A 20,549-nucleotide genomic window follows, 5' to 3' on the forward strand; every position below is an offset into this window, starting at 1 on the left:
TCTGAACTAATAACGTTCATGAATCCATTTAATGCAGAAAGCGCAGATACCTTCTTTTTTTTTTTTTTTTTTTTTTCACATTTGTACCTCTTTGTGATAAAAAGAAATAAAACAATTTACCCAACTCGTTGTTTTCTATTTTTTGGACGGGTACCCTATATAAGGTTAATTGACATGTGTAATTTAGAATCTTGTCAGCACTGAAAATATTGAACTAAAATACATGTATACTGCTTGTTTATGTACATTGATTTCATTATTGCATATTTAAGAAGGGTGTTGCAACCTTCACACTCAAATTTTCTTGTTTTAGCTTCTTGGTTTTTGTTTTTGTTCTGCAATGTTGTTTCATGATTAGATTTGTCTAATTTTTAGGCCACCCTTTAAACATCAATTCTAAAAAAATCAACCAAATATAAAGTTGTTTAACCGTTACATTAGCATTGTTAAGATTTCAGTGTTTAAGTGAAAACATGATTCGTCTATTTATTGATTAATGTTAAAAGATCATGTTAACACATGATTCTTTTAGACTCATTAAAATAATGTGTAGTTGTTTTTTATCCCAATAGATGAGCTTGGAGAGAGACCACTAAAAGATAAGAAAATCAAGATATTGAGCCTACAAACCAACCTAAGGAATTCAGATGACAAAGCACCACGTCAAGAACAAAAAACGACTACCATCAACCACCTCTCATAACCCTGGATTGTCCACTGACAAGAAGAGACGAGCACATAACTTAAAGTACTTTTCGACCGCTAAAGCCAATTGGTAGACCTAACAACTCTCTGGCATGAAGGTCTGTCCAGACGTCACCTCCGATATGTTGGCCATCAACAAGAAAAGAAGTTTATGAAGAGACATAAATATTGTTAGACCTAGCTAGGATAGAGTGCATTTCAACCACTTTCTAACGAGAAATGCGCTCGAGACGCATTGATCCGAGAAATCATGCAAGTAATTATGTGTAAACATCATTTCTTCTCCACATGTTGAGTGGGTAATTGAGTATGGAGGAATAGCTTATAAGTCGTATCTACGTGTTCGGCCCATTAAATGATAAGGCGGTGAGAGAATTAAGAGCACCATACTTGTAGGGCTCACTTGCCTACATAAAATGGTCGATCACCCCTTATAAGTGGTCACATGAAAGAGAGTTAAATTACATTACACTTTTAAACAGCTATTGTAATCCACATCAATATATATATATATATATATATATATCAAGCCACCACGGTGGATGTAGTCTATTTTTATGGGTGACCCACTTAAATCTTGTTGTCAATTATCTAGCTTTATATCCTGAGCCTTCTAAAGGGTGACGATACTAATCTTGTATTGACCTCCCAATTGTGAGTGTTAATAGACCATACAATTTTGATTTTTTTTTCTTTTTTTTTGTGCAAAGATGATATTGTAATAATAACCTAGAATATAAACAGTTCATATTATCATACAACATTGTATGATAAAAAGAAGAGCTGAAGAAGTCAAAATAAAAATGTCTAAATAAGAAGATTGCTAAATCAAAATGCCAAGTGGGTTTGTGGGCCCGAGGCAATGTGAGGAGGCATATTTTAAATATACATATTTATTATTTTGTTTTCTGTATACATTATACCTATACTAAAACCCAAACTCGGGTGCACTGTTCATGGACAATGCGGGGACGAAAATGCCCCCCAAAAATGGTCTTCGGGTTTTTTTTTTTACTATGCTTTTTCGGTCCATGTCTTCCACGTATTGATCATCAGCGATGTTTCTGTTGAGAGCGTTTTTCCCTTTTTGTTTCGTTTTCACTCATTTCTTTGTTCACTTTTACCTTTCATTTTTCAGCTTCTCTTTCACCACTTTTTGTTTAGTTTTTAGATTTCTATCTTTGTCTTCTCATCTTTGCTCATGTGCTTCGCATGTCGGCTTCTTGGCGTTTCAAGTCTTCCCGTTTTGTGGTTAATTGTGTGTCTTTTTTGTTGCCCTTTTTTGCCACTTTTTGTGTTAATTTTGTATTTAGAGTTAGGTCTTATGTTTGAATTTGGGTTTAGCCAATTTTGGAGGTTTAGGATGTGTTTGTTGCACCAGACTATCTCGGACTAGACTAGCTTTAGAGACTAAGCTGGACTGGCTTAGACTAGACTAAGCTGGACTGACTTAGTGAAGCTGTGAAATCCCATTCCTGGATTTCACTGTTTTAAATCACGTATTTCGTATTTCGTATTCTTAGTTTTGACGCTTTTATATTTACAGCGTATTTGATCCCTACGTATGTTTCCACTTATCTTTATATATTTGGATAGTAATCGTCGAGACGAACGCGTGGGCACAAACAGAATGTAATTTGGAGTTATAACGAAGATTCTACGAACCTTTAAATGTCGAGGGCATTTTGGTAAATTAACAATTGAACACGTGAAATTTGTTGTCTTCCACATGGGACCCACAGATTGGTCCCTATTTTTCTGGATTCTTCTTTCCTCTTCTTCTTCTTTCTCCTGCTACTCTCCCTCTCATTCACTCTTCTTCACCTAGACACGCCATCACCCACCACCATTTTTTTTCCAGCAAATTGGACCTTGCAAACACCCTCACTGTGTTCACCATCATCCCAAGAACCTGTTTCATGTGTTGGATACTTGAGTTTACCTCGGGATCAAACAAATCAAGAACCTCCATTTGAGTCATCACTTTGCAAGTCAATTTCCCATATATTCTGACCAAGGTGAGACCTCTAAGCACCATAATCGGATTCCTCATGATGTGTTGATGAATGTTCATGGTTGGATCGTGTGATTTGGTTGAGAAATGAGAAAATTTTAACGATTTAAAGTTTGCCCAATTTTCGGCGAACCCGTGACCTTCCAGACCATTTTTCGGCCACCATTTGGACTTTAAGTAGGCGATGATAGTGCGTGACATCTCAATTCTTGTGCTAGGGTGCGTTAGCGCGGACTCCAAATGAGTGACTTTAATCTATGTGATATTGGTGATTACCCTGTTTTCGTAATTGTTATCCTGTGTGGATATGACTTGGTTTTATAAATATGTTTTCTATTGAATTGTTATTTTTAATACTTAGCCATCGATATGGTTTGACTTGTATGATTGACATGTTGTGATAAAATGTGAGGGCTAGTAGTGGACTGTACACCCATTGTGATGGGGATTTGTTGCTTCGATGTTGTTTCATTTCCCGCTTCGTTGATTCACTCTAAATTTAGTATTTGTGCCTTGTTTCACTTCATTGAGCTTTTGTAAATTAAGTAACTTGTGCCTTGTTTCGTTTCCTTGAGTTGTTGTACATTATGGTTGTTGGCTTTCCGCTCGGTTCCGTTGAGTGATCTGAAACTGGGTTTCCGCTAGGATTCCGTTGAGTGGTCTGGTTCCCTGCTCCATCTGGATTTCATTGAGAGGTCCAGAATTCCTTGTGTTCTGCGGTTCCGTTGAGTGGTCCGGAATCGTATCCATCTTGGATTTCATTGAGTAGTCTGATATCCATTGTACTTAGCGATTCCATTGAGTGGTCCGGAATCGTATCCACTCAGATTTCGTTAAGAGGTCCGGAATCCCTTCTACTCCACGATTTCGTTGAGTGGTCCGAAATCGTATCTTGGTTGGATTCTGTTGAGTGGTCCGGAATCCCGATTGGTATTATGGTTCCGTTAAGTGGTTCGGAACCCAATTAATTACTTTGTTGATTCTTCGGATTGAGTTCGATTGAGATAGCTTTAGTGATGTAAGCTTCAGCCGAACTGTGTCACTCTAGCCCTACTTTTCATTATGTTGTATGAGTTTATGGTTGTGAGCTTTTGTGCTTTGTTTCAGACGAGCTGTTGGATGTCTGGGTGACTCCTTCAAGATTTTCAGTGACTTGATTATGATTTCATAAAATATGATTTTATATTTGACGTTTATACACTGTGATTGATGGATGGTTTTTAATATTATCACATACGTTGCATTATTATCACTTACACGAGCTTCGCCACTTATCCGGGTTGTTGTTTGCCCAGTGCACCATTCCGATGGTGTAGGGGCGATTGTGCAAGTATTATTAGATACGAGGAGCTTTGGGGTAGCAAATAGAGTTCTGAGAGCTTGGAGGGTTAGGTTACCCATATACTTTTCCTTAAACATACGTGATTATTGTTATTTTAAGTTCAATATTCCAGTTTGTATTTCCTGGCATCCCCCTATAGTCTATCGTCACGTGTTGATTTCGGACGTATCTTGAGATCGGGGCGTGACAGAAACGTTTGGTGCAGTGTTGGACTAAGTCACGGACTATTTTTTTCATTTAAATATAATTTTTAATTCATATTTACTAATATTTTACTATTATTAATCTACAAATTTTTTTCTCACTCATTCTCTCCCTCCACTCTATCTATCTTTCCTTTCATTTCTCATGTATTACATCGTTTCCGTTGAACTGAACTCTGCTCTGCATCTCTTTCCTCTCTCTCTCTCCTTTCCTTTTTCTTCTTCCAATTTCAAGTTTAGTCAAACCTTTCTCTTTCCCTTTCCACCTCTTGCCCTTCTCTTTGGGTGTTTTTCAATTTCCAGATTTGGTATTTTTGCAATTCCCAGATTTGGGGTTTTTGCAATTCTCAAAGGCCCAGCGAGGTAACCGGTGAGGAGTCGGGGTTTGTGGAGTTAGAGGAATGAGAGATGGCGGTGTCTTGGGGTTTGAACGCTTGGATTTCTTGTGGGGCTGCAAGACCGTCTTCGAAGTCTCTGTCATTCCAACTTTGAGCATATAGAGATGATGGCAATTTTTAGTGAAGAAATTCGAGATGGACTTGGATTTCTTGGATTTGTTTCCATCAAACCCAGTTGAAGGCGAACGCAAGAGACGGTCTTAGTAGTCCGAAGCATTTTGGGGGTTCTTGCTAAGACCTCCTAGCAAGGTCGTTAGTCCCTGTGAGCCCCACTTAATCTCATTAAAACTAGTCATTTCCAGTACCAAACACGAGACTGGACTAAGTGTTAGTCAAATCCAGTCCAATGATACTTAGTGAGGGCAAACAAACGCACCCTTAGAGTTAACTGTTTCCTTTGGATTTTTTCTGGGGGTGAAGCTTATAGAATGCTAGGGTTTTCTCTCTGTGTTGGGATTTTGAGTGTGACTGTGTGATTTTATTCTAATTTTATTTTTAACAAACAGTGCTTTGTGTTTTTTCGTTTGTGTGTTGTGGTTGTGATTATGGGTGTATGATTGGTTGTGTTTTGTGTTTTTAGCAAACGTTGTTGTTCGTTTTTCCCAACTGTTGTGTTGGCGTTTTCATGCTGGTTGTGCTTCAGGTATGTCATTTTTCTTTCTCTTTCTTCCCCTTATTTTTACTTATTTTCTATTCTTGGATGAATCTAGTGTTTAGATTAGAGTAGAGGAAATAGAGTATAATAAATAAAGAATGAAAGAGAAGGCTTTCTTACGCTTAATATGTTAGTAGACAATTGATTACCAAATTCATTGACAACAATATGATAAATGTTTGTTCAAATTAATCACAATGAAATAAAGAGTTTAGGTGATACTACAAGCATTGAATGGCTAGGGCTGCAATGTTGTTATATGAGGTTCCACTCTTACGGAGATTTGGAAAAGCTTTAGTGTTTTCAGCCCATCAAAGATGATTTTTGGCTAAAACCTAGAAATACACCACGTTAAATAACAAGAGTCTGAGCAAAACCAGATCAGTGGTTTGTTTGTTGTTCGCTGATTTGATTACGATTTTTTATGATGCTGTGTTTTTTAATACCTCCGTGTTAATACCGGTTGATTCTAATTTATGTCTGTGTGCCTCATGTTAGAGATCCGTCCGTATTTTATTTTATTTTTAAATTATGCATGTTGTTGGTTGTTGTTTAACAAGAGAAACAACGAATGTGTAGTCTCTCGGTGCATGTACTTTGATGTGGCTTCTATGACTGCTAAAAATTAGATAGCGCCTACTCTTTGTAAAATAATGGTTTTTGTTTTCTGTGTTGGTTTATTTTTCCACATTTTCTGTTCTTAGATGAACCTTTTCTATGAATTTGGTTTTTCCTCTGCTGTAGAGGTTGAGTGTGTTGGAACTCATTTGCTTTTATGTATTTATTTTCTATATTTTCAAAGTATGCTTTTTTACTGATTTTTTTGTTTTATTTTTTGGTTTTTTTCCCAGATGTGTTTATCTGTATACATACGTTGATGGTTACAACGTGTTACAACAGTGTATTGACCTTGGGTGTGTTCTTAAGTCATGTACCCAATTTGGTTTTGACTGATTATTATAGAAATTAGAGACAATCACAGTGGTATATATCAAAATTTAAGAATTTTAACTTGCAAGCACTGAAGTCCTTTCGCAAATCAGACACTTTATTGAAACATTTGAAAATGTTAGATATAATTAAATGGTATTTGTGGGTGTATGATTTGGTTGCCTTTTTATTTTCGGGAAATGACATTGTTAATTTTTTCTGTCTATTGTGTTGTTGTGTTTCTGTGTGATTCTACTTTAGCTATATAGTTTGTGGTTCTCCTTTTTAAGCTTATTTTTTCCGCATTTGGTGTTTCTAGATAAATCTTTTCTTTAAATTTGGTTTTTTCTTTGCTGTGGAGGTTAACTGTGTTGAAATTCATTTGCTTTTATGTATTTGTTTTCCTGTATTTTCAGAGTGTGTTTTTTGCTGGTGTATTTCTATATTTCATTCGATGTATTTATTTAATATCCGTGCGTCATTTTCATTTTGGTATATGGGTAAGGATTGTTGGCTATAAAGGGTTAAGGTGGAAAAGCTTGGAAGAAGATAGAAAGTCTAGCACTCCATAGAGATGACCATGGGAGGCTATGAACAACTGGCATGATGACTAATAAACCCTAGAAGGTTGGCGTGGAATGGTGCGTAGAAGGAGGCGGCCAACCAATAACCTAAAAATCAAGAGATGGTGAATCTATGAGTTGATGTGGCATAAATATTACATGCGGGCTGACGTGGTCCATATATTTAGCATGAGGTCTTGATTAATTGAGCGATTTATACCATGCGAGAAATTTTTAATTGTGACAGAAATGCGGGTGATATATCACGTGTTGTTAGGTAAATTGTGGGAAAATTTATTTTTGAAGTGATTAACTTTTTAACACACATATCCCATCAGTTGTATAATAACACGTGATGTATCATCTCGTATGCCGATCACACTGAAAAATCTAACATACTATGCAAGTTGAGGCCATATATGTACCCAATGAGAACAACTCAGTTTGCCGGCTTTTGGCACTATAAATAGTAGTAGAGTTCAATTGTATACAGCATGCAAATGTTGCAATTAACGTGGGAATACACACACACATTCTTATATTATATCTATACTAGCATTTACCTATACACTTTGTGTGTATGAACATATTTTTTTAGAAAATGAGAAGGAGAGGGAGAGAGAGAGAACGTGGGGGGAGTGGCAGGTTTTTGTTTTTGGTTTTTTTATTTTAAATATTGGAGGTACATTACTTGTAGGTGAGGCTTCAATAAAAAATAGTAAAATTTGAACATGTGAAATTACATTATTGCCCATCATTTTTTTTTGTGTGATAGAAGACTAAGTAGTCTTTTCACCCTCTTTTGGTTAACAAAGAGTGTTTAATTAATTATTAGAGATATAGATAAAAGATAGAGAGCTTAGGTGGGAAAGGATCCTCGCCGGATCTTTTCCTAGGGATCCCGTCACTCGTTCATCGTATATTGTGCGGTCAGAAATCATTTCAAAATTTAAATTTTAAAATTAAATATAAATAATACTTAACGAAAAATGACCGCACGATATACGATGAACGAATGAGATCATGGGATCCCTAGGATCCCTAGAAAAGGGATCCGGCGAGGATCCTTTTCCAATTTAGGTTAGAGATGTGTTGTGATTGTTAGTGGGCTTGTTTTGTCGAGGTTCTGGATTTCGAGGTGAGTGGTACATATAATGTGTTATAAACTTCTTATTTTTCAATAAATGTGAAAATAACGAACTATTGTGTGTTTTACTCTATTTACAGATCTTTCTCTATTTTCAAGTCAAAGATGTTTGATTTCGTGTAATCACTTTTGATGCTTATACATACAATATGTGTGAATTGTTGAGATTGTTTTGATGCTTATACATACATTATGTGTGAATTGTTGAGATTGTTCAAGCTATCTCCAAGGGCCTCCAAGGGGAGGGGGGGAAACAAAAAAAAAAACCCAAAATTTGGGCCCAAAACTTCTCTAAGAAATGTATTATGGGGTGGAAATTTTGGGATTTTGGGTTTTGGGAGGAGACTTTGGGTTAGCTATCCCACGGGATGGATAAGGTATCAAGTGGGCCAATGGCCCCAACTCAACAGATGCACCACGTGAAGACCAACCGAAGCAGGGCAATAGATGTAGGCTAGTTTGGTATTGGTGTAGTTTGAAGAAAAAAACTGTTTATATTGTGTTGTGAGAATAAATAGTTGTGAAATAAAGTAACAGAGTGTTTGGTAAATTTTTTTGTAAAAATTCTTTTGGAAAAAAAGAAGCAGTATTATAGTGTTTGGTATAACAGCTGTGACTGTGTGAAATGACCAAAAATTGTATAATACTAGATTTGCCATTAATTTAATTTTCTTAACAAATAAAGGTGAATTACTAAATATACTTTATTTTTAAAAGAAAAATATTTATAAACTTTATCTTAAACATATAATCCAATGTTTAACAAAAAATCATACTCCAACATTCAACATATAATCCAACATTTATGCTGCTTCACGTTTTCAAATTTTTTTTCAAAACTCATTTTTACTGCTTCGCATTTTCAATTTTTTTTCAAAACTCATTTTTGCTGCTTCACGTTTTCACTCAAAACTATGAAAATAAGCTGTTTTTAAGTGTTTACCAAACACCTTTTTGAGCTTAGTTTTTTTTTTTTATATACTCACTTTTTATAAAAGCACATTAGTACCAAACCAGTATGTAATAGGTAGACAGATTGTCTGCGGCAATCGCATAGAAACCAACTTTTTATGGCCTGAATTAGCGCTGTTAGCGTCTAATGGTTGTCGCGTCCTGTGGGTTCTTCCAAAGTGGCACGTCTAGTTACATCTCTTTTCAATCACACGGCTCAAATTCAATTTAATCAATTTTAAAAGTAATAAGGATCCTACGACTAAATTTATCCAATGATCAAAATAATATTAATTAATCCAAATCAAATCCAACACCAAAACCCTATAAATACCCATTAATTAAGGGAACTTTAACGAAAAGCTTCTGATACTGTTCACTTTAATGAAAAACTATATTTTTACATTAAAAAGTCAATCTTTGGTATCATTCACTTTACCTTTTATTTTATCATTTTCGTTTAAACTCAAAGTTTTCAAGTCATTTTCATTAGTTTTCCCATTAATTTAATTTGTTCACTAATCCATAAAAGAAAATTAAAAAAATCCAATTTTCTGATATTTGTTCACCAAAACTTTGTGTAAGTATTCGAGTCAAACCTTTAATCCTAGGGAACTTTAACAAAAATCTCATAGTACTGTTTACTTTAACGAAAAACCACATTTTTACACTAAAAAGTCAATCATAGTACTATTCACTTTATCATTTATTTTGTTCTTATCATTAAAACTCAAAATTTTCAAACCTTTTTCATTAGTTTTCCTTTAATCCTAAGCCCCTTTATGAGAAAAAAAAAGAAAAAAAAAGAAAAAAAAAAGGGCATAGGATTACTAAGCGCCTTGTGTAAGTATTCGAGTCAAACCTTTAATCAATTGTCGAAGCAAATTCAATGGGTTTGGATCTGCAAGGTTTTGGAGTGGAAGTAAGGTTCAGTAGTAACGACATGCTTTACTTGTCAGGAATTGGTGTGATTCTCGACTTTTACATATATATTGAAACTTAAGGAACTAAAACAAAAAAAAATAAGCGCCTTATCTTGAAGATCACTAATCAAATACTCGGGGGGAGAATTTATAAGCCTTTTTTAACAAATCAATAAAAGCCCAAGTAACTGATGGCCCATCTTCAATAAAAGCTCAAAAATTGATGGCCGATCGTCAATTCCAAGCCCATTTAACCCCAAAATTCAATACAAAACATTCAGATGTTTCTTATTTTTTTAATTTTTTTTGCAATAAACAAAGAAGAAGTTAAATATAATTCAAAATTTTAACGCATGAATCCTATTGACAACCAATAGAAAAACAAAACTAAAATCAATTTTAATAATTTTTAATAGATAATGTAATTATGTAGCTCAATATATAATAAAATAAATATTTGGCATATCTATTAAAAATTAAAAGATTTAAATTTTATTTTTAATTGACAACGTCATCTATCTCACATTCTCTTAGCGTTGTTAATATTGTTGGCTAAAAAAATAAAAATATTTTTTGATATATTGTGTTTGACATGACATTATGCTGGAACGCAAATTAGCAATCACATGGACAAGTCAATCCAACTGGCCGTAGCTGATTGGTCCAACACCTCATCTTTCCAATTACATACCTTATCAGATCTCACCTTTCGTATTTACTTCTTCCGGAACCCCTCTTTCCCTCTATGGTTCACAGTTGATACGGTGAGCCGGATCTCTCAAAGTCTCTCAGGCTCAGAGCGGCAGGACGGCCATGGCTGACCAGTTCGAGGACAAGGTCCCTCCTTCGGTATGATTTCTCAGAAACGCCAATTATCTCCTGCAATTTAATCAGCCATCTTGGATTTTGTATTTCTGGAATTGGGATTTAGATGTCTCGTTTTTTCAGCTGTTTTGAGGTCCTGCTAAGCGAAACTTATGCATGCATGCTTCAATTTAGTGGCATATTAAATGTCTGGGACTTGTGTGTTGGTTGATTAGACAGAGTTACATTTCTTGATGAAAGATTTTCGTGATCTGAAAATTGGTATTCCAAAACTGGGATGAAACCCAGATCTTGGACATTTTCCATGATTGAATCTGAATTAAGAAACAAGCCTGTATTTATTGGATTTTTTGTGTTAGGTGTAAATTAAGAACTGCCAAATCAAATGCCACCTTAATTTTGTTGGAGTTATGTTAATTTATTGATTGATTGATTTCCTTGTTGATGCATTTATGTTCTCACGCTCTTGTATGTATCTGCGAGTTCAATGCATGATAAGAGATTCAGATGACAAGGAACTTTTACCCAGAATTGTTATCCTCACGGGTGGTTTTTCTGCATAATTATGTTGGTTTTTCAAGTTGAATGATTGTAAAATGTTGGCTTTTCTTAGTGAATGATGCTAGTCTGTTTAGCTTGAGATGCATGTAATTACGTGGAAATGATGTGCATGAGTATATATTTCGATTCGTATAGAAACGGGTTTTTTGTCCATTGATGAAAATGTAATAGGTCTATTGTCGATCTGTCATACTTATATTTGGCTAACCACCCAGTGAATGGGTTTGGTGGTATTGGTCTCCATTTGAACTCAAACCATGAGTTTGAGTCTCACGGCTGTCACCGGTCTATTTGACTAGTGGGTTTCTACCATGGCCCTTTAATGTTTCATGGCCTTTATGAGTCACTTTCTATTTCACAGCAAAGTTTCTAGGTGGTTGGGTGCATGTGTGCATGCTTGTCAATGATTCTTCCAATTGATGACTCGTAGTTTAAGTCTTAAGACTATTGGGATTGAATCTCATTTTGTCCTTCTTTACACAAGCTCTGTCCTAATTTGGATTTTGTTTATTAGTGAAGAAACTGTGAAATAAAATTCGCACTTGTAATTTGTCCCTGGAAATCATTTTCAATTTGTTTGTAGGCATAATATAATAGTGCATTTAAAGAGGATTTGTGAGGAAGATAGAGTTCCTTACAAAAATACGGGGTCCTAACTGATAGATTATGGTCATTAGCCTGTGTCTTTACATTGTTATATTTCACTGTCTAGTTTTCTAAACATTGCTTTGTTTTTATTTATTTGAAGGAATAGCAGGACTAAGCCAGTGGGATTTTCACTAGTTCTCATATAGAAATAAAATAAGTCATGTTTGTACCTGAGTGCTTGGTTTGATAACCTGCTACTAATTTATCTTCTGCTTCTGGTAAATCAAAAAGTAGTCTCTCGCATTCTGTTAGGAATGAAACGATAAAAATGATAAACCCTATTGGCTGCTGCCACAAATTCAATTCCCAAAACCATATTTTCATTATGTGCTGGGAGTGGGATGCACCCAATTTAAAATTGTGTTTTTCTATTTAAACTCCACAGTCTGTCTTAGTTCACCCCGAAATTTTTTGACAGCATAATTTCCAATACCCTTACTAATACAACACAACCCACAACAGCTGATAAAGAGAAGGGAAAAACCTAGAGAAAACCCACCACACCCCAGACACCGACCAGCACTCTCTCCCAATTGCTGCCACACCAACGATATTATCACTTATTGTAATCTTTTTTTATGTACAGATGTGTTTTTCCAACATATTCTCTCATATTAGATGTTTTTGGCTCAGAAATTTATGTAGAAAGGACCAGAAACTATGTGATGGATTTACACCCTTAGAAAATTAACTGATGGATTTACTCCAAAATGAGTGTCAAACAAAATCAAAAGCAAGTACGATGCTGGGAGTGTTCCCAACATCCTCTGTATATCTGTAGTGGGCGTCGAATTTGAAATAGGGCAAAATTGGAAATTAAGGTGTCAAAATTTGGTGTGGTGGTTAAATAGAAAAACTCTTTAAAAATAGGGAAACAATTCGATTCAATTGGACATAGTTCTGGAACTTGGATGCCGTTGCATCTTCTATAGGTATTCTCACATAGGAAGCGGGTCTAAATATCCAGTTGAATGAAGAACATTAATTAGTGTGATAGTTAGGGATTGTTGTTGAGTGGTGATTCCAGCAGTGCTCTACATTTTCCCTTAACCTTGTCCATTTGTGTGTCTGTGTCTGCTTGGAAATCTAATTTACAGTGGTGATTTTGCAGGATGCAAAAGGGTTGAACCCTGGAATGATAGTGTTGATTGTTGTTGTTGGGCTGCTGATGATTTTCCTGGTAGGAAACTACGCGCTTTACGTGTACGCTCAGAGAACTCTTCCCCCGAAGAAGAAGAAGCCAGTGTCTAAGAAGAAGCTGAAAAAGGAGAGGCTGAAGCAAGGCGTCTCTGCTCCAGGAGAGTAAATATGAAAGACTTGATTTCTTTTGCAGCTCTCCGTCACGTCGTAAAGCGTTGTGTTCAGATGTTTTTCCAAGCACCTTATGTGTTTAGGATTCAGAAGGTTTTTCTTTATTTACGTTAATACTCGAGGGGATTGAAATTTAGTTGCAACTTTGGGAAGTGAAGTGAACCCGGTATCATCATGGAGACCAGGGAGAGAGAATGCTGTTACTAAAACACAGTTTTATCTTTTTAATTTCCCTTTTGTACTGAGCCTTAACTTTGTTGAAGGAATAGTTAGAACTTGGAAAGAATTCCGTTACCAAAGCGGGAGCCTTGTGCACTGGGTACGACCTTTTTATGGTTTGTTTCTATTAACCGGGACACTGGAAGAAACAACCAAATGTTTGGTTGTACAATAGGATGTAACACCGCATGACCATTTTACTATGCTAGTTCTGAATTATTAGATAAACAAAATTGACACAGTTTGTGACACGCACAATGATGCAGTTCACCTATATTAGATAGTGGCAACGACTTTTACCTCTTTCATCTCTTCTGTGGAGTACGGCTTTGGCAATAGCATAATCCTCGCTTCCCTTTGATTTTTAAGCCCAAGCAATGACTCTTACTGACAAAAAATTCCACCTTTAAAGTTGCAATCCATAGAAAATGTTAAAAATCAGAACATATTTTCAAAAGTTTCTGCTAATCCCACTACATAGTCTAAACCATTTAGAATCAATTAGAAAAGAATTCATGAACTTCGCTTGATGTAAAGTGAACCAACATAGCCAAGGAGACTCGACTGAAACCCCTACCTTTCGTCCTCTTTATTTAACACTTCACACACATAATAACTTGATATATATATATATATATATTGTTTTTCTTCTTCTTTTTTCTTTAAGTAACAGTAGTGGTTATGCAATGTAAGTTCACTTAAGCTTTCGAACCAACCCATGTAGCGAGCTTTAGGTCAATGACTCTCAAACCACAAGGGCTTTAGGGCACTAGGTGTAGAACACCCCTAAGGACTTATTAACTCGAGCTGAAAAGGTTACGAAACCAACTAACCACTCTGCCCCATGTCAAAACTCTACCGTTTGATGTGAGAATTACTGCTGGTTAGGCAAGATTGGCCCGGTTACTAGGCAAAGCCTTAGATGAGACAATTATTACTTTATTCATAACAATAACTAACTTTACTTAGAACAAAAATTTAAAAATAAACTTAGACTAAAAGTAAGTGTTCAATCTCACTCCCCACAAACCATGTTGAAGTGAATGTGCAAATTTTCAAAGTATAACTCATGAATTAGTGTCTAAGCAATGATAAATAGAAAATACTCTACTATGGGTTTAACCTTCACCATGTCCATTTGTTATTAGGTTTAAAATAATCTATGGATATTAACTTAAAAAGAATGAAATTTTATTGACTCAAAATTAAAAATCTAAAAATTCTAATTCCCACCCCCAAACTTATTTCACACTTTGTCCTCGAGGTGTGGGAAAATAAATAAAAGACAAAAATAACACCTAAAACTAACTGACTCTAAAAAAAGGACAAAATTAAAATAAACAAATATAAAATAAAAGAAAGTGCATAACAAACCAAAATTTAAAATAAGAAATGGACACATAGGGATGGCAACGGTTCGGTTTGGGGACGGAAATGTTATATCTATCCCCATAACCACGAAAATTAACCATACCCATAACCGCAAAATAACTATCGGCGATTATTCATAACCATATCCACTGAGTAACGGATTTTCAATCGGTTATCGGTTATATCCATCTTCGTCAAAAAAATTAAAAATTATATTCATCCAATTGACGCACTATAAATTTTAGTAGATACTAATTCTGCCATTAAATAGCCACATCCAATTACAAAAAAAACATAACAATATATATTTGAAGTTGTTCATGATAAGCCAATATGATAAATTGGTCCAATAAAAAAGAAAAAGAGGACAAAAACAAATACGAAAGGAAGACAAAACAAATTGTCTAATAATTCCAAAACTTGTGATGACAAAAGAACGAGATATTTGCACTTTGCTTCTAGTTCCACCAAGCCAGTATCATATTTCATGGTGCTCCTCCTTCACAACCATCAATGGAGCATGATCCCTACATTATTAAGCAAATGACGAAATAATTAATATGAATCGTTGTACACATATAATCTACAAAGAAGATAGTTATATACATATAATATAATTGCCAATACTTACCTCATCCATATCCATATCTTCAAAATAAGTGCAGCAACTGACGTGTGCATTAGAACAAGAAGCTAGTTGTGAAACATAAAGACTTAAATTAGTTCTAAAAACCGAATGCATACTAATTAATTAAGTTTGAAAAATAAGTTCGAAATTAAGATTAAAGAACATGCACAAATATAAGATGAAAATAAATCAATGCTTTGGGGTACCTTGAATTTCTTTCCACAACCAATTTTGGGCGCACATTAAGGCTTCCAATGTCTTTGGATGAAGTCTACTACGGTGTGGACTTACAAATCTCCCACTAGTATTGAAAGATGATTTGGAAGCAACTGTAGATACAGGAATAGCTAATATATCCCTTGCTAAAGCACTTAAGATAGGATATTTAGTCCCATTTGATTTCCACCAACCCAAAATATCAAAATCAGATGTTCTAGGCAAAACAACCTCATCCAAATAATGATCTAATTCTGACTTTACATTATTAGTACTTATAGTACTAGAAACAACCAAGTCAAAGTTATCCATTAAAGAGGATTCATCTCTTAAAAGTCAGATTGATTTAAATGAGATGAACTGAATGATGGTTGATGACCCATGTTAGAAATATGATTAGATCCACACTCTTTTACCAAATCATAACAATATTTGCGAATCTTATCAATTTCATTGGAAGCATATTGCCCATACAGGAAAGAAATACTCAATCAGCCTCATCTTGAATCTTGGATCCAATACAGCAGCTACAACCATTATTCCATGAATCACACTCCAATATTTATCAAATTTCTCAATCATACTTCTTGCCATATTTTTTATTTCATCACGTCTAGAGGTAAGCCACTGGGTTAGCGACAACCTGATCTCACAAATATTTAGAAAATAAAGATTGGCTGTAGGGTACTTAGTTCCAGAAAACAACTCGGAGACATTATAAAACAACTTTAACTTCTCACAAATCTCTCTTGCCATCTCCCAATCTCTATCATCAGGCAAACACTTATATTGCGACTCTTGTTGTTTCAAACGAGGGAAAACATCCTTGTAAATCAAAGCAGATTGAATCATTAAAAAAGTGGAATTCCACCGAGTTTTACAATCAAGCACCATCTTCTTAGTGCTTGGAAGCTTCAACTGACGTGCTTCTTCCTCAAATTTTTCCTCTCTTTTATGTGTTGCTGTCCAATAAACAACACTATCACGAATTTTCTCAACACCACCACCAATCACTTCCAGACCATCCTTCACAATTAAGTTTAATATATGTGCACAACAACGCATGTGAAAGAACCCTCCACCCAACAAAAGTGAACTACTAGAAAGTTTTTCAAGAATAAGATCAATCATTGTATCATTTGTAGTGCAATTATCTACGGTTAAGGTAGAAAGCTTACGATCAAGGTTCCAATCTAGCAAACACTCCATCAAAACATCTGAAAGTGTCTTGACGGTATGCGGACAAGGCACATAAATAAATCTGAAAAAAATTACAAAGAAGATGGTTACAATAAAGAATCTGAAATATAAATCTAAAGCTAGACAATAATTAAATAGAAATTGAAGTATTAAAAATATCACCTTATTATTCGGCTCTGCAACGTCCAAGAGTCATCAATAAAATGTGATGTTATTACCATAAATCCTCTGTTTTGATTACTTGCAGTCCACATATCAGTAGTTATGGCAATTCTACTCTTATTTTCATCCAACAATTGCATTGTTTTCGAACGCTCATAATCATATATTTTTAGGATATCACTCTTGATTGTGTTTCTCGAAACAACCTTAAACAACGGTTGGACAACACTCATGAAGTTTCTAAATCCAACATGCTCAACCATGGAAAGAGGGTACTCATGTAATATTATCATTTGAGCGAGAGCTCTCCTTGCACTTTCTTGATCAAATGTATACAACTCTACTTTCCCATCTCCTACTTTTTGGGTTAGTGTTTGCTTCAATTTTTTTTGTCTCTGACATGGACATATCGTCACATGATGCCTCAAATGGCTGGTTCCATTTCTAGTGTTCCCACCAAGCTTCTTGTTACAATAATTACATATTGCTTTCATCACCCCATCAACTAATGTTCTTGTGTAATGTTGCCACACCAAACTGTGAAGTCTTGAATTATTACCTTCACCATCATCACCCCCCAGGTTCCTCAGTCTCACCAGCGACCTCATTTGGACTTGGTATATCTTGGGGTTGGGCAATTTGATTTGGTATTTCTTGTTGTACAGCACTTGGATTCAATGTAGGTGCTAGATAACAATCAGTTGGGGTAGATATTGTTTCTTCTTGAGACTTAAATTTTCTTTTAGACATTTTGATTGCTGCGAACACAACCAAATCCTTTAATATGTAAACAAAGACATGGTATAATACTGAAACTGAATCAATTAACATGTAAACTAAATATATAACAACAAACAAGAAGACAATTATTGATTTAATTTTGCATAATTCTATGGGCTCATAACATATGTAATAAACTGAAAAACTAACGCTAATTGAGAATTTGCATGAATCAAATAACATGAAAAAGAATGAAAGATTACCTATTGAGCTGACAACATGCACTAATTTCTTGACAGTGAGACTCTTGAAGAGAGATGAATCTGATAAACTTGGAACATTTGATAATTGATATATAAAATAATTCAATGAATTAATTTGGTTGAGTATAACATTAAGAGTATTGAATTGATGAGGTTGTTGGTATGCCCCATGTATGATGTTTGGTGCATAATAAAGATAGTATAGGGGTTGATGCATGCATAATGAATTAGTACTATATGGATACGAATAATTGAATACGTTGTGGGCATGATTCCAAGACTTTGAAAGGCATAATTGAATAAAATAATATATATATATATATATATATATATATATATATAGATAATATTTGGATCGGATTTGGGTACGGATATGGATTGGGTACCCCTGTAACCATATCCAAAACCATAATCGAATAAAGTTAACGGTTTTTCCCCATATCTAAACCATACCCGAATTTTCATATCCAAATCCAATCCATTCGGACGGTTATCCACAGTTATCGGGTTTAACGGTTAGAATTGCCATTCATATGGACACACTTGGGTTGGAATTGGACTCCATTTGGAAGACAAAAGTGGGGTCTGGAAGAAAAACACACACGGGCCGATGGAATATCATTTGGGTTGTAAAACCTAGCCCAGCAAAACAAATGCCCAAAAAAAATAAAGACACCACACATACAGCCCACGCGAACCCATGTGCACGACACATGTGCAGCAAAACCCTAGCACCGGTATGTGGAAAATATTGGATTCCTCATTTCTAACCTCGAGCCCAGAGCCAAACGGCTCTCCCTCTCTTTAATTCAAAGCGCTTATTTTGGAACAAACATGGGAAACACCAGCTTTGGACACGTGGCAAGCATCAATGCAGTTGGTCCTTAGGATTCCCAATGAAAGGTTAGATATCTCTCTCATTTCTGAAAACAACCCTTTCTCACATTATTTCAAAATATCCCTCTCTCACATTGCTGAGTATATTTAGAAACCCGAAAGAGGCTCTTCCTTTATCTCATCCTTCTCATTTCCCTACAATGGAACCCTAGCCGCTCCACCATTCTTATTTCGACATCAATGTGGTGTCGTGCTTTCTCAAAAGAGGAAAAATATCCCCATAACTCTCTAAACCTCACACAACCTAGCTGTCATCCTTGAGCTTCTTCGCCATTTCTCCCTTGCGTCGAGAACAGCCAATGTGAGACATCTATCCATACCTCCATTGCTCTCGGGTCCCTTTATGGAGCTCACCTCGCTAGATCTCGGCTACAACCCCAAACTCCAAAGGTAAAAATCTTGCCTTGCTGCCATTTCGTTCCATTAAGCTTATTTTCCCAGAAAAATTAAAGAGCTGACACATGCATGCATTTGTTGTCTGTGAGAATACTTAGATAGACAACGAGAGATACGCATCACGACCCTAAAATTTGTAAATCTAATGACGATCATCCGAGACTCCTCCGTTTTGTAGGTAAAACACAGGCACCCCCAAACTTCGGTTTTGATGTCCTTTGCTAAGCTCTATTTCCTCAGTTGACTGTGCTAGGTGGATCCATTCTCACTGTAACTCAGACTCTTGATTACTTTGTTGCAGGAAAACCCCGAATTGGCAAAGGCAGCTTGATGGACAAAGCAAGTGGCCTACACTGAAGACTGGCCTCGTAGCAAAACAGAAAGGTATAACTTCCCATCCCTGTTATGTGAATCACAGATGTCGTTGATGTTGATGTTCTTGTTTGTCTTGTTTGCTGTATGCAAAACCCAAGTGTTGAAATAAGAGATAATATAGAAAACACTAACTGTAAACTAAAAATTAAACAAGTAAATTTTGTTTTTGTTTTGTTTTGTTTTTTGTTTTTTTTTTTGTTGACACGAAATGATAGCCTATGAATTTAAATGCATCTAGAATGAAAACAATGAAATAAAAGAGGTAGAAAGTAAAGAAAAAGTTAGAAAATTGGATTGCCTCCCAATTAGCGCTTTATTTAACGTCTGTAGCTAGACATAATAGAATCCCAGTGATTAAGTTGCTAGATCCTTTAGAGTCATTGATTCGCTTGCACTGAACTTCCTTAGGAGTGGCTTTAGTAGATACTTCTTGACCTTGAGGACACAACCCCTGCCCTCTGTTTTAATGTCTACGTTGCCATTTTGAAAAACTTGCTTAACCATACAAGGGCCTTTCCATTGAGATTCTTGTCTCCCTAGAATCAACAACCATGCCTTTTCACCAGGTTGTATTTTCTCAAAACTTTGGCTGCCTTGCCACATTTTACGTGTTTTTCTTAATGTCAATTGGTTGGACATCATGCAGCACTCTTTGCTGCTTTGGTTTTGGACCGATGCAATCATGAAATTTGGAGGCTTTATGGACAGATGGTCAGTTGATCTGGTCATAAATTTATCACGAGGTAAACCATTTAGTGCATCAACACGCATGCATTCTTGCTTTTCTGCTGGTTGTTTGGCTGCTTCAAACAAATTAAAAATCATTGATTGATCTTGGACCCTTAGTGTTAAAGTTCCAGCTTCAACGTTAATAAGAGTAAAGCCTGTTGCCATGAAAGGGCGGCCTAAAATGATGGGTGTTTTCA

General features: G+C 35.6%; 1 protein-coding gene across 1 annotated transcript; it reads left to right on the forward strand.

The window, feature by feature from the left end:
* The first annotated feature begins 10,513 nt into the window (after positions 1-10,513).
* Positions 10,514-13,475, forward strand: LOC126620014 (DNA-binding protein S1FA). The gene is made up of 2 exons (XM_050288470.1): positions 10,514-10,680; positions 12,977-13,475. Exons 1-2 carry the CDS (start codon positions 10,645-10,647, stop codon positions 13,169-13,171), a joined length of 231 nt encoding a protein of 76 aa, XP_050144427.1. The 5' UTR covers positions 10,514-10,644; the 3' UTR covers positions 13,172-13,475.
* The last annotated feature ends 7,074 nt before the right edge of the window (positions 13,476-20,549 follow it).

Source organism: Malus sylvestris, chromosome 4 (genome assembly GCF_916048215.2).
Source record: "Malus sylvestris chromosome 4, drMalSylv7.2, whole genome shotgun sequence".
Taxonomy (NCBI): domain Eukaryota; kingdom Viridiplantae; phylum Streptophyta; class Magnoliopsida; order Rosales; family Rosaceae; genus Malus; species Malus sylvestris.

Excerpts from the sequence above, each read along its gene's own strand:
- LOC126620014 (XM_050288470.1), top strand. The coding sequence starts at position 10,645 with ATGGCTGACCAGTTCGAGGACAAGGTCCCTCCTTCG. Across the intron at positions 10,681-12,976 it reads AGGACAAGGTCCCTCCTTCG|GATGCAAAAGGGTTGAACCC; the intron begins GTATGATTTCTC and ends GTGATTTTGCAG.